Below are 15,529 nucleotides of genomic sequence, written 5' to 3'. Positions count from 1 at the left end.
TGGCAACACTGATAGGAAGGGTGGCGATCGAGAACTTCCGAGATCAGACGAGATCGTACGCGTATGGTTGGTATGGCCAGAAGCAAGGGCAGAAAATAAAATAAAATTACAAACAGTTAAACAAGTTTGTCTACATTTTCATACAGAACTGGTTTGTATTATCTCCAGAGTTGACCTGAGGACCATAAAAGGGACTTATTCATTTATTAATTAATTATGGTATTACTATTTTAATGTTTTTGAAAGAAGTTTCTTACGCTCATCAAGCCTGCATTTATTTGATCAAAAATACAGAAAAAACAGTAATGTTGTGAAATATTGTTACAACTTAAAATAATAGTTTTCTTTATGAATATACTTAAAAAAAAAATTCCTGTTATGCAAAGCTGAATTTTCAGCATCATTACTACAGCCTTCAGTGTCACATGTAACATCCAGTCTATCACATGATCATTTAGAAATCATTCTAATATTCTGATTTATTATGAGTGTTGGAAACAGTTCTGCTGTCTAATATATTTGATAAATAAAAGGTTAAAAAGAACTGCATTTATTCAAAATAAAAACAATTTCTAATAATATATATTCTAATAATATATTTTCTTTACTATCACTTTTTATCAATTTAACACATCCTTGCTGAATAAAAGTATTGATTTTATTTAAAAAAAAAAGAAAGAAAAAAAATTACTGACCCCAAATTACTGACCAGTAGTGTATATTGTTATTACAAAATATTTATATTTTAAAAACCTTTTTTTCTTTTTTTTTCATCAAAGTATCCTAAAAAAGTATCAAATGTTCTGAAAAAATATTAAGCAGCAGAACTGTTTCCAACTTTGATAATGAATCATCATATTAGAATGATTTCTAAAGGATCATGTGATAATGATCCTAAAAATTCAGCTTTGCATCACAGAAATAAATGATAATTTAAAGTATAATAAATTTAAAAACAATTATTTTTAATTATACTTGAACTTGAAAACTGGAAATTGTATACTTTTATCCTCCTTATTTCTACAAATCATAACAACACTCTTATAAGGATTATATAAAATATAATGTGTAAGACCATAATCAGAACACACAGTTAAAAGCTGTTGAAGACCAGCACTGCTAGGACTAAACACCTCAAGATCATCTGCATAATATGATTCACTAGAACAATCCTAATCATACACCCAGTATTACAAGCATTCAAACATTCAGATAGATCATCTGTGTAAAGATTAAACAAAATTAGAGACTAAATCCATCATTGTCTCATGCCATTACTAACCCCAAAAGGGCAGAGACTTTATTGCCCCATTTTACTCGCATCATCTGGTATACCATAAACCAGGATTCTCACGATGTATTCTGGCACCCCTCTTTGTGTCATTTAAAAAAATAACTTTGCATGGTTAACCCAATCAAAAGCTTTAGATGCATCAATGAAGCACATAAAGACTGATGTGATTTTATCTCTATTCTTGTTTACTATTTCCTTTAATGCATAGATGCAAAGATCAGTACCATGTTTAGCCTTAAATCCAAACAGCTTGTCTGTAGAATTAATAAACACATTTAACCTATCCAGCAAGATTTTTTCAAATGCTTTAGATAGGTTACAAGCTAAAGCTATAGGTCTTTAAATATATAAGTTGCCTACCATTGCAGCTTTGTTCTTAATAACTGGCACTAACAGAACAGAGAACATTGAATCTAACACACCATGAATCAGAAGGCCAGGAAAACAGACAGCTAAGGGGCTAACCTCTTACTTCCATATTTAAGATGTTCAGCAGAAATATTATATAGGCCGCCACTAGCTTTATTTTGATGCAATTTACTTATAGCATGATCCACCTCACGTGACATGATCACTGTTGGATAATTTACTTGAATATCATCCACATTATACAATTCATTTTGGATGCAATTAAAAAGACTACAATAATGCTGTCTCCATAATTTTGCAATATTCTCTGCCTCAGAAGAATATTGCAGTTTGTTTATATTGTTTATTTGTTGCCTGTTAAACCATTCCATAAATTGTATCCATGTCTATATCAGCTTGTTACTACTTTATTGACAATTTAATGATTTTCGTCAGTAAATCAATAAAAGTCCTTCTAAGTTTGAAACCTCTTGTTACATGGTTACATGAGAATGAAATGCAATACTATCAAAAGACCAGCAGAGAACCCTTTCAGCATGCACACGGTTATTAGGCTTTGTGTTGTTGACAACCATCTGGAAACACACACACCTCCCCAGTTAACAAACAATCACAGCAAGACGCGTCCTGGATTTCAGGGAACAAACTCACGCACAAGGCTGATCATGTTGTAACACTTATTGCTCGGATTTAGCCAGAAATTGAAACAGAGAGGATGCGCACGTTGTTGTTAATAACATATGGAGATGTTTTTTTAAGTAAAGCCATCCTGTGAGCGGAGCTCGAGGCCTTTGATTGCTGCAGCTCACACATCATCCTCATCCGCGGTGGTCTCGAGCTTTAAACCGTCGCTGGGCTCCGCAGCACAACAATAACTGCAGCGCTCAACGCGCCTTTTTATCATTTCACCTGATAAAGGATGTGAATTAAGAAAACCTCTATGCTTTAGAAACATGGAGACCAATACTCGGGAATTTGTGAGTAAATGAGTGAAAACGGTTTGTTTTTTTCCCAACAGCTAGCGGGATGGACATGGCTAGTAGGTTAGCCTGTTCAGCTAAAGCGAAGGGTCGGTTGTCAGTTTTAAATGTCCCTTTGATTGATACGAATCAGTAAATACTGAACTGACAATTGACTGGTGTACACTGCTGTATGAATTATTGTAATTGTGTAGTTTAACAAGGGACCACAGTAGGTTAAATATAATGACAGAACAGCTAACAGTAAGGTAAACCGTTAGCTCACCATTGCTGTTACAATGATGCTTGTGTAAGCTAACCTCGGACATACTAGTTAAAAAAGACAAGTGTCCCTTTTAGCTCTTATGTTGTGTAACTTTTTTTATTTATTTTTTATTTTTTTAATAGTTCAAGAGTTTGGTTTTAAAAGTGTTTGTATAAGATTAGATTAGAAAGCTTTGTCATTTTATAGGACAACGACATTACAGTTTTTAAGTTAACGTTACTTCGTATCAGTGACGACAAATTGTGTCTGTATTTAACAACATCAATGATAGGTAATACAAATGGTGTATAAAAACACTTTTATTCTGTTTACCCTTCTAAAGCGTAAAATATTTTTTTTAAATATTAAATATCATAAAATTTTTTCTTTTAAAAAATAAAAGTTTATTTAACCTTTACACAAAATCGATAAAACATAAATAAAAGTGTTTCATATTTTGTATCTTTTGATACATCAGACTTTTATTGCTCACATAGTGTTATATAGTGAGAATATGTAGCTCATACTTTTTGAGGAGTAAAAACACATTCAGAGGCTCAAACTTGAAAATGATCCAATTTGGTGCAGATGTTGTTATTTATATGGCTAAAAAATAAAATTCTGAGACCTTATGTAAATCAGTGAGTATTTAAAAAAAAAAATGTTACATTTACATGTAGTCATTTAGCAGACACTTTAATCCAAAGCGACAAATATTATTTGTCACTTTTATTTTGATCATAGCTCTGTTGTTTTAATTTTGATGGTCAGAAAAAAATGTGATACAATGATTGAGAAATGTATACATAAACATTATGAAGGAAAAATATATGGAAGGTTGTGCATAAGTTGTACAGCAGAGTTTTGATCATGCTGATAATTTAAAGGTTTTAAAAATGAATGTATGAAGTGTGATACAGTAGGCCTTGTAGTATGAGGTTCCATTTTGTCTATGGGTCTACAGTTATGTACAGTGCAGTTACCACTTGTTAAATTAAATTAGTATAATGTTGATGTGTATTTTCTGTATGTCATTAAAAACTGCTTTGTACCATAGAGCAGTTATGTATGTTTACTGGTATTGCTTTTATTACTCTCAGTGAACTTTCGGCAACACATTATCCAAGTAGACAATCAGTTTTTATTAATAACAAGTTCTTACCTCTCAAAATTCTCAAAATTATGACAAAGTACTAAAATGAAGATGACTGTAGATTAATTCACATTTATAGATAAATTATAAATGTTTTAAACAACTCTAAATCTAAACATTCTGTTAGTTTACCTCAATATCTATAAAATGAGCATATTAACTCAAAACCTTAGCTGAGTGCATGCATTTTTTTTGTCATATCATAGGGTTAATGTATATGCGTTGCTTGAGAGGTGTTATTCGTAGATAATTCCACAATTATTTTTTTCTCTCTCTCTCTCTACAGGTCTCCATACTGTGAGCAGGTCCAACCACCCTCCAGTAGTTTCTCCATCTTTATCTCACTTTGCCCTTTGTGGGTGGAGGAGAGGATGACTTCTCACGTCCTGACTGTCCTGCTGCCTGTCTTGTTGGTTCTGATACCTGCTGTTTGGGCAGGATACTGTAAAGGCCAAAGACAGGTTCTGCAGTGTGTCCCAGGATATGTCACAGATGGACCAGGAAACTACTCTGTGAATGGGAACTGCGAGTGGCTTATCAAAGGTTAGTGTAAAAAAAAACTATATGAATGCTGACAAGAGCTGATGAATAAAACAAGCTTTATTAGCATACAATTATAGGATTAAAACTCATGACTGTTTTGCTTGTAATTCAAAGTCGGCATGAAATGAGAATGTTTTATTATTTTTTTTTTTGTTTTTTTTTTTTTTTGTAAATGCATCTTATTTATCTTATTATTTTTACATTTAATTTAAATTTTGAATTAAAATGTCATAACTGGATCTTATGGTGAAATATTCCAATCATTTAGTTTACTTAAATCCCGTCCCTTTCTTACAGTGACCTCAAATTTGCATTAAGATCTGCATCCATCAAAACAACCACTGATGGATAGAACTAAGTCTCTACTTCTTTTATTATGTTCTTTATTTGATAATCTGTTTCACCTGGATGTATTTCACAACACAGAAGAAAAGATCTGTTGCTGCTTCCATTTCATTGCCACTTTATTAGAAGTTATGGCTTGATTAGTAATTATTAAAACAACTACCAATTTCAGGAGCTGAGTGACCATGACCCTTCTCTCAATTTGTATATTTATTAGAAATGTCTACCTCTTGAAGGTGATATTAAAGGAACACTCCACCGTTTTTTGAAATAGGGCTTATTCACATTATTTCCTACAATTAGATAGGTGGGCAAATGCATTTTTGTGTCAGTGCATGCATTGTTTTAGTTTGACTGGGTCGGCGTTAGCTTAGCTTAGCACAATGAATGGAATCCTTTGTTGCCAGCTAGCATGGCCTGAGTAAAAGTGATCAAAAAAAAAAAAAAAAAACCACCTAATTACTTCTTGTGGCCTGCGTATTTACAACGAGTACAAATAGCGATCCAGATTAACACTAGGCGATTTCCTAGGCAGATATTGACTTGGGACTATATTATGGGGAAGCACAGGCGAAGCACTGCTGCTTAGGCGAAGCACTGCTACTTCGGCGCAGAGATATCACGCAACGTGTGTGTGTGTGTTACATAAATAATGAAGACCGTTCTGCTACCTCCTTTGGACAAAATGCTAGTAGCCTTCTCCTCTCTAGTAGTTATACTAAAACTCCCGAGTCTAACTCGGTGAGAGAAATATAGCTAGCTAACTTACCCCTCAGTCTTTTCATTTTACAGGTTCTTAGTCTAGATAGTAGTCTAATCTATCCGTAGTCTAGTGCAGCATCTATTTTACATCCGAATAAAAACACAGATTAACATAAGGAAGAGAAATAAAAGACAACTTACATGTGTACTTTGTTCTTCCTGTGTTTTGAAAATAGATGGGATTGCCGTATCTTTCAGACGTAGTACCGTCTTTCTGGACCCATATTCCATTTTTTCAAAGTAGTCCTCTGGTGCAAAATGTTATTCGCAAACACGATACTGCTTTATTTTGTTGAGAGGCGTTGAACTACAGATCTCCAGAGCTGCTAGCCATTTATTTCTCAGTTCCACATTAGATGGAATTCTGTGAAACATTAAATTCGTGTATGTCCTTTGCTTGTTCTCACAACCTTTTGCTATGCAGGTAATAACCATGTTGTCTGTAACTTCTCAAAATAAATCATCCAAAAGCGAAGACACTCGGTGCAGGTCACGCCGGTATGTTCTTCTTCTTCTGTTTTTTTGACGCGTTGCACGCCGGTTTGTTGACGGAAGTCGTGGGATTTCATGTGTTGCGTGATATCTCTGAGCCGAAGTAGCAGTGCTTCGCCATAATATAGTCCCAAGTCAATATCTGCCTAGGAAATCGCCTAGTGTTAATCTGGATCGCTATTTGTACTCGTTGTGAATACGCAGGCCACAAGAAGTAATTAGGTGGGTTTTTAAAAATTTTTTGATCACTTTTACTCAGGCCATGCTAGCTGGCAACAAAGGATTCCATTCATTGTGCTAAGCTAAGCTAACGCCGACCCAGTCAAACTAAAACAATGCATGCACTGACACAAAATTGCATTTGCCCACCTATCTAAATGTAGGAAATAATGTGAATAAGCCCTATTTCAAAAAACGGTGGAGTGTTCCTTTAAGACAAGCACAGTATGTTTTTTCTTCTGGTTGTAATGGGAACTCTTCTGTCCTCCTTCAGCTCCCAGCAGAAATCATCGCATTGTGCTTAACTTCACGTTTATGGATACGGAGTGTACCTATGACTACCTGTTTGTCTATGATGGTGATTCCTACCAGAGCCCCCTACTGGCAAGTTTAAGTGGCAACACCCTACCACAACCAATTGAGGCCAAGTCCGGTAAGGTAAGACCAAAAGTATCAGTTTATACCATTTGCTGAGTTATACTTGGCCTGAGAGCCTTAATTTTCAGAGAATCAAAATGCACTCCCTTTCTTTAATGCTCTTTGTTCAACGAGATTGTGAAGAAAGGGAGCTCCATTTGAGGTTTTTCCATTTCACTCTGCATGTGTCCGTTTTATAACACCGTGAGTCATAAGAAACTACACCAGTGCTCAATTGATAGACATCTTGTTCACAGTCTGTCTCTGTTTTCCCACATTCATTATAAATTGTTCATCTTCTGTTGTGCTCTTTACAAGATGCTGCTGCATCTCTTCAGCGACGCCAACTACAACTTGCTGGGCTTCAATGCCACCTACACGTTTTCAGTTTGCCCTGGGGACTGCAGTGGTCATGGGCGCTGTGATGGAGCTACTGCCCGCTGTCAGTGTCATCAGGGGTGGGGAGGAATGGACTGCAGCACCCCTCTCTGCTCCCAGGTCTGCACTCAATATGACCACGGTCGCTGTGATAAGGTAAGCATGAAGTAGGCTCTGCATTATGCATAAAGTGAGTACAGAGTGTAGTTTTGTCATTTTAATGTCATGTATTGTTTCACTCTCTCTAACAGACGGGTGAGCATTGTATCTGCAGCCCCGGCTTTGTGGGGCAGAACTGTCAGCTGGGTCTCCGTGACAACAGTGGGGCGGGCCAGTGGTGGGAGGTGAGCCCAGGTGACGTTAAAGCAGCCCCTCGCACCGCCTCTGCTGGGGTTTACCTGGCTTCCACTGGAGCCATGTACATGTTCGGAGGTAAGCTGGATTGTTGATCATTTATCATGATCTGGAATGTGGGCAGCTGTTTGACATGTTTTCTTGTATAAAAGCCCATTTATACTTGTGTGACTTGTTTTGGGATAACACAATTATAAATAGTTGTTTACAAAATTAAATATTTGTAATTTATATTATCAATCAATTTGCTAGATTAATATCTGTAAAATATTAACAATGTTTTGTTTAGGGCTGTCGTTGTTAACGTGTTAATGCATGCGAATAATTTTACAATTCTTAATGCGTTAAAAACATTTCTATTCTAACCGAATACCGATATATTGGTTGACATTCACAATAATGAATGGGTCTGTCTACAGTTGTAGATATATGCAGTCAGCAGACGGTTGGTGTAGTTTTTTTTTTGGCATCTCCATGTGGTCCTGTTCAGTATCACAACTTTACTTCTTTAAAATGTTTAGGATAGGCTTAGATTTTGACATGGCAATAAAAATATGAATAACTACTACTCTTGTTTTATTTTAAAACTTCAGCTTTAAAGTACGCTTGAGGAGGGATTTATTTCAACCCTTGGTTTTTATTTACAGGGTTTGATCTAAACAGAGCACTGGAGGACCTTGTTGTTTACAATTTTTCGACCAATAATTGGGAACAGAGATCATATTTATATAGTCCAGTAAGTTTCTTCTTCTCTCTCTTTTTTTTTTTGTCTTGCGTATTTCTAATGATCTGTTTTCATTTTAATGATCCTCTAATTAATAATATCTTTTTGTCAGGCTCCTCGACATTCCCACACAGCTGTAGAATGGCAGGGCAACATGCTCATCTATGGCGGTGAGCTTGCCAACCACTCATTGGCTAGTGATGTCTGGGTGTACCGTGCTCAGCAAGATGAATGGCAGCAGCTAGGCCAATCAAACGCTCCAGGGGCACCAAGGCTGGCAAATCACGCAGCAGCGATGGTAGACAACTATCTATATGTTTTTGGGGGTGAGTAAATTGTATTCTTATTCTTTAGTGGAGAATATAAAAAGAGTGTTATTGTCAATTTGTGAAAAACACATGAAAAGATTATCAGCATTATCATCTCTTCTTTCCTTTCCTGACCTCTGTCAAACTTTTCTGGTTGTGTTGTTCCTTTGCTTGTTCTCTTTTTATATGTCTTTTCTTTCCTATATATTTTGTAAATCTTTACTTTAAAATAATTGATCCACCTGTCTTTTCAGGAAGGACAGAGGAGGACATGTTCTCCTCATCTCTGTACCGGTTCCGGTTGAGGGATGGAGTGTGGGAAGCTGTTCAGCCTACAGGTGGAAAACCACCTACTACTGCAGGACACAGCATGATCTACCATGCCCCTTCCAAAACACTGCTGGTATATGGGGGACACAGACCTACCAACGCTAGGTATTGTACACGTGTGTACTGTCTAGTGTAAGCTGAACATATAGTAAATTGCCGCTGAGTGTTTGTTTATATCCCTGTAAAATCTATACTGTTATATACAAGCTTTTTATATAAAGTGTATGTCCAAATACTTTTATCTACATTGCATACATACTAGTTTTGTCAAAAGACCCGGTACTTCGGAACCAAGTCGGTACTAAAAAAATGTATTACATCACGGTACCAGGTTTCTTTAAGTACCAGTGGTACCGAGTGCTCGGTCAACCCGGTTCTTGACGCATACAGCGCTATGATTTCCACGAAGCAGAAAATGTGGACGGAATCTCAAAATCCAGTCATGGAAATGAAACCTACATTTTAATATGGACAGTCACGGAATTTGTCAAGGTTAGCATAAATTAATCAAATCAAATCTCCATATGGACCACTATCTGTAAATTTTAAGCTGCAAAAGTTGGTTGAAATATGAATCCTGCATGTTCTGCGCGTCTGTGCGAATGAATGAATGAATGAATGAATGAATGAATGAATGAATGGAAGAGACGTGCGGGTTTGTTTACTACGTAGACTGAAGTCCGTGACGCTTGCAGTAATTTCAGCATCTGCCATCTCAATGAGGTCATAAATACATAAACAACATCACCAGAAATGTTCTGAGTCACTTCACAAGCATTTTACCATTTCATTTGGCATATAATGTTGAAAAAAAAAATTTAAACTTTATTTTTTAAAGAAATAAAATCACACAATATTTCTACCATGTTTTAATTTTAATAGCAAATCCCCTTTATTTACCAAAAAATAAAATGTTTAAATTAAAAGACAAAGTAAATTTGGGTAAAACTTGTTTACTCTTTTTGATAATTGTATTTCTTGTAGACACAATTGTAAATAAGTATAAAGAATGGCTTTGGTTTTATTCTTGTTATTAGCATAATGGGTAACACTTTATAATAACTGCACACTATTAATCATTAATTAAGCATTAGTAAACAGATAATTCATAATTTATAAAGCATTAATAGACAGTAATAAGCAGTTTATAAATACAGATATAAATGCTTTATTCTTAATTTAAAAGCATATCTATAATGTGTTTAATAATTGTATTTTCATACTTTATTCATGATCAATTTATCATTTCTCAATGAAGTATAGCATTATTTACAAAACAGTTATTTAGGAGTTGCCAGTGAGTCATAAGATCACAAGAAATGTAGTAAATTCAGGTAGTTATAAAGCATTTAGTAGTGGTCAGTTAACTATTTATGTGAGCTCATCTAAAGTGAGGACTAGTTATGCATTTTAAAGCATTTATAAAGGATATTTAAAGGCTCAGTTATCTTCTAAACAAAAAACGGAAACAAATACAACACAGTGATACAGAACATAGAAATAGAAACAGCCTTTAAATCTCATTTGTAAAAGCTTTACAAGGCATAAATAGTCCTCACTTTAGATGAGCTCACAAAAATAGTTAAAGGGGGGGTGAAATGCTCGTTTTCACTCAATATCCTGTTAATCTTGAGTACCTATAGAGTAGTACTGCATCCTTCATAACTCCAAAAAGTCTTTATTTTTATTATATTTATAAGAGAAAGATAGTCTGTACCGATTTTCCCGGAAGCGCCTAGAGGCGTGACGTGTGGGCGGAGCTAAAGAATCACGAGCGCCAGTAGGCTTTTGTGTTGAGAGTTTTTGGAAGCTGTGACACAGATCCAGAGGCTGAAATTTAACAAGAGCAGCATCAGCAAAGGCGTCTCTATGTGGTATGTACTGAAACTGCATATATTTGCTTAGCAGTTTTGGAAAATGACTAAGTTCCACGTTATGTCGTCTTGTTTTTTTTTTTTTTTTTTTAAGCTGTACATGTGGAAAGTGCAGTTTGATGACAACATCGCATGTTGTTTACTTGATGTGCTTACACGCTGATAGCTAAGTTAACAACACAGAGATATTTGAAGCAGTTTTACTCACCGCATGTGGTTCCAACACACGATCGTGACCCTTTTTCGTTGGGACTGCATTATCCTTAAGAAATAAACGATGTGCAATCCGAAATGCAGGGAACAAACAAAAACACTTGCACAACTCCGTTGATGCTCTGTAAAAATAAACTCCATCCACTGGTCTCTTAATGCTGTATCTCTTTTGGTAATCTGAGCAGGGTTGTCTTGCCCTGGCAACCAAAAACACACTTCTTTTGTGAATTTTCGCGACGCTCTCGCTCTGATCAGGCTGTGCTCAGCCTCTCAGTGCTCTGCTATATGGGAGCGCGCGCTCTTCCGGCAGAAGTGCCTTAGGACCCAAATAAGGAAATTCCGCTCCATCTAACGTCACACAGAGCCATACTCGAAAAAAACTTTCCGAAACTTGGGACAAACCGGAAGAGGTTTTTTTGGAACAAAAATACTCCTTCAAACGTACAACTTAATTTTTGAAACTTTGTCCATGTTTAGCATTGGAATCCAACTCTTTAACAGTGTAAAAAACTCAGTATGCATGAAATAGCATTTCACTCCCCCCTTAACTAACAACTACATATGTTTTATAACTACCTGAATTAACCCTGAATTACAGTAGAAATACACGTTAATAAACCATTTATTAACAATATAAGTAACTATTACTATATGTCTGAATAAAAATATGTATGAATGCACATTTAAATAGTTTATTAATCATTTACTTACAATTTCTAAGTGATCTTATGAACCACTTACAACTCCTTAATAACTGGTGTGTAAATAATGCTATACTTAATTTAGAAATGATAAATTGATCATTAATAAAGTATAAAAAAACAATTCTTAAATACATTATAGATATGCTTTTAAATCAGGTATAAAGCATTTATATCTGTATTTATAAACTGCTTATAAATGTCTATTAATGCTTTATAAATGATGAATTAACTGTTTCCTAATGCTTAACTAATGATTAATAGCATGCAGTTATTATAAAGTGTTACTTTCTCTGGTATCGGTACCGAATACTGAAATTTTGGTACCGTGACAACACCAATACTAGGGCTGTCACTTTTAGTTCGAAAATCGATTGCACAATCGATCGGACCAACCTAAAAAAGTTTCGAAAATGAAAAAAGGGAATCGATTTTAACCAAATATGTACACTATTATTTTTGAAATAATTAAACAATTAAAAAATACAGAGAACATCTTCTCAACAGCTGGACATATAGTGAATAAAAAACACTCTGCTCTGGACCCCAAAAATGTTGATCGACTTTTTTGAACAGTTGTTTGAAATGGATTGAATCATTTAAAATAATCTTGGAGAAGGACTTGAAAGGACTTAAAACAGATGCAGAAGTTAAGTTGGAAATGTGTTCCTGTAGTGTAGTCCATAAGGAAAAATCACATGAATAAATTTAAGATAGTAATCTGCTACTTGGAATCGGACCGTGTTTATTGGTCTGGCTTCTTATTCTTTCAATTTTGTAATGTTAGAATCATATAACAATTGCTGTTAATAGTGTTCATCGTCTGTTTGATTACGCCTTTAATTGATTTTTCCGAAAATGTCTGCCATATGGACATAAACTGACAGTAACCACTGATAAGCTACTACTAAATATTGTAGAAACTTAATTTTCTGTAAAATTGATTTGTATCGTAAAAAGCGCTATGCAAATAAACTTGAATTGAACTGAATTTTTACTGTTACCATCTACTCCTGTCTCAAGGTTCAGTCTGCGTGTGAACTCAACTGATGCTTTCCATGTTGAGAAACGCTTTTGGACTTCCTTCCGTTCACATTTTCCTGCCAGTGGCCCGAGGGAGAGAGCATTCCACTCTGCCACCGTCATTGGCAACTACATGGTGGTGTACGGTAAGTAGAAGTCACACTGAATTAATATTAGAGCTACAGTCAACCTCATTGTGTCTTTGTTGTTTGACCGAGTGAATGGAATGTGAAGACTTTTATAGCGATATTAATTAATGGAGATCTGTTTTTCTTCTTAGGAGGGAATGTTCATATACACTACATGGAAGAGAAGTGCTATGATGAGGAGATCTTTTTCTATCATCTTGGTTGCCATCAGTGGGTGTCTGTTGGAGAGAGCCTCAGTCAGCGTAAGTGTGTATTATTTAATGGTCCGAGACGGAGTGAATCTGTTTGATATGTTTAGAGAGGAGATGAAGTATGATGATGTATGTGATTGATGATCCATGCTTCCCTGAGGATTTGTTGCACAAATAACAGGAGAGCCTTTAAGAACTCATGTTTAAGATGCTTCAGCTTGACTGGGGGCTTGTTATGACCTACTCTTGAGAGGTCATTTGTTGTGTAAATTCCCTTGTGTCGGATGCAGATTTACTTGCCTGCAGCTTTTAAACAAATGGACTGATGAGAAGTAAAACTGCCCTCAGATAAAAATGTGTTATTTTTTATTTTTTATGTTGTAACTTAACCACAGAAAGCTGACATGGGTTTGGTACCCCTCATAGTCAGGATTTTTTGCATTGTTATTTTTGGTTTGCAAGACATTTTTTCTTAAAGTTGGTATTATTTTATAATGATGCTTCAGTTTAGCCCTCTAGAATATTGTGCATTTCACTCTGGGCTTCTTCGAACTTTTTAACTGTACAGCAGTTTATTGTTTACATGCTTTAGTTATTTTCAGTCCGTTATTTACATCATAACCTCAGGATATATATAAAGCAATGTTTAAAGTTAAGCTCAATCAGCAGTTGATTACCACAACAACAAAAAAAAAAATTCAACCTGTCTTTTCTTAAAAGTAAAAATCAGGGTTGAAATGAGGCAATTACAATGGAAGTAAATGAAGCCAGTCCCTAAACTTCATAGCCACAAGACTTACATATTCTATTTTAAAGTCTAAAGTTAGAGCAGCCCTCAGTAGTGGATGTGAGGCACTCTTTGAGTTTTTTTCAATTATTTTCACATATTATTTTTTTCTCTGAAATGTTCTCTGTGCTCTTAAAGGAGGTGTGTCCGTGAGGGGCCGATATTCCCATGTTGCAGCTGTCATGGAGGGCCGTGTGCTGCTAGTTGCTGGCGGTTACAGTGGAGTTGCCCGTGGAGACCTTGTGGCATATAAAGTACCGCTGTTTGTAAGCAGTGACCCAGGAGACAGGGTAATAAAATAAGATCTAGATTATATATATTTTTTTTTTTCTGTAAGTATTTGTGTACATGTACTTTTGAAAGTATGCTTATACTCACCAGTGCTGTATTTATTTGATCACAAACACAACCATTGATATTGTTAAAGATTATTAAAATGTAATCTACTTTAAATTGTGATTTTATTCCTGTGATGGCAAAGCAGCCATTACAATCTTCAGTGTAACATAATCCTTCAGAAAGCATTATAATATGCTGATCTGGTGTGCAAACTTATATATTCATATTCTAATAATAAATGTCTTGAATATCACGCTTTGATGAATTCAGAAAAGCCATACTGATCTCAAACTTTTGATTGGTAGTGTATATCAAGGTGTGTGTGTGTGTTGATGTCTAACAGGACACAGTATGTGCTGAAGCTCCAGATGAAAGTTTATGCCTGAAGAATCCAGAGTGCAGTTGGTGTGAGGGTCGCTGCCGGGAGTACCAGCCCCACAACCCGGTAATACTTCCCCAGGCTCCTTCACTTGCATTTTGCTGGCTTTTGATCACTCATGATTTATGTGTGTGTTTCTATATAGTGTGGCAGCACCGGATGTCTGGGCCTGGCTCGTTCTTTGTCAGACTGCCAGTCGTGTCTGGTGTTCAGTGGGGTGCCAAACTCTCTGCCACAAGTTTCTGGGGAATTCGGCTGGTGTGTGCAGAATGAGTCCTGCTTGCCTGTTTCAGGTAAAGAGAGAGGAGAGAGCAGACCATAACATGACGGTTAAAACAACCACACACTGCTCAGTAAATCTTTATTTCTAGACACTTTTACAGTCAGTGAAATAATGTGTTACTGAGGACTGTTTGTTGTCATGCTGTGTTAATATCACTGCTATGTGCTCTTGACTGGTTTTCAAGCTAATTTGCACAATATACTTGAATGTCCAGTGACCTGCATGTGTGGCATATAATCTTTTGGCATATCATGAGTAAATACTGTACACTTTGACCCCTGGCAGAGCAAAGTGCATGCCGTGTGGACCAGATCTCTGGGGCGTACGGCTGGTGGGGGGAGCGCACGCGTTTCCTCACCTCCCTCCCCTTCTGTCGCACCGAGAACTATGTCCCGGGACTGCACCTGCTTACCTTCCAGCATCCACGCAATCAGTCACAGCCTGACAAGGTACGATAAGTTCAATCCTCAGCTCTCATGACCTTCTGCTCTGCAGGAACTTCCTCTCTTCTATATTTATTATTAAATTACACTTGTTTCTGTTTCTTTACGCCCTTTTCTTGTGATTTCATTTATAATAATCAGTGTTTTTTTTTGTATCATTGTTTTCATATTAGTTTGAAGTTTGTTTTAGTTTTTTCGGTTTCATTCGTTTTTGCTTTTTTAATAATACATTTTT

The 15,529-nt window shown here is 36.0% G+C and overlaps 1 protein-coding gene across 1 annotated transcript in view; it reads left to right on the top strand.

The window, feature by feature from the left end:
- Positions 1-2,246: 2,246 nt before the first annotated feature.
- megf8 (multiple EGF-like-domains 8) overlaps positions 2,247-15,529 on the top strand; it is a 29,094-nt gene continuing 15,811 nt past the window's right edge. The window contains exons 1-14 of the mRNA XM_052578265.1: positions 2,247-2,640; positions 4,327-4,583; positions 6,676-6,839; positions 7,137-7,352; positions 7,448-7,628; positions 8,198-8,286; positions 8,387-8,600; positions 8,837-9,017; positions 12,724-12,869; positions 13,004-13,114; positions 13,989-14,140; positions 14,533-14,634; positions 14,714-14,861; positions 15,137-15,300. Of these exons, the coding sequence (XP_052434225.1) occupies positions 4,412-4,583; positions 6,676-6,839; positions 7,137-7,352; positions 7,448-7,628; positions 8,198-8,286; positions 8,387-8,600; positions 8,837-9,017; positions 12,724-12,869; positions 13,004-13,114; positions 13,989-14,140; positions 14,533-14,634; positions 14,714-14,861; positions 15,137-15,300 (2,040 nt within the window). The 5' untranslated portion in view covers positions 2,247-2,640; positions 4,327-4,411. The remainder of the gene's footprint in view (positions 2,641-4,326; positions 4,584-6,675; positions 6,840-7,136; positions 7,353-7,447; positions 7,629-8,197; positions 8,287-8,386; positions 8,601-8,836; positions 9,018-12,723; positions 12,870-13,003; positions 13,115-13,988; positions 14,141-14,532; positions 14,635-14,713; positions 14,862-15,136; positions 15,301-15,529) is intronic.

This window comes from Carassius gibelio, chromosome B16 (assembly GCF_023724105.1).
Source record: "Carassius gibelio isolate Cgi1373 ecotype wild population from Czech Republic chromosome B16, carGib1.2-hapl.c, whole genome shotgun sequence".
Taxonomy (NCBI): Eukaryota; Metazoa; Chordata; class Actinopteri; order Cypriniformes; family Cyprinidae; genus Carassius; species Carassius gibelio.
This window is presented reverse-complemented; position numbering and strand designations above follow the sequence as displayed.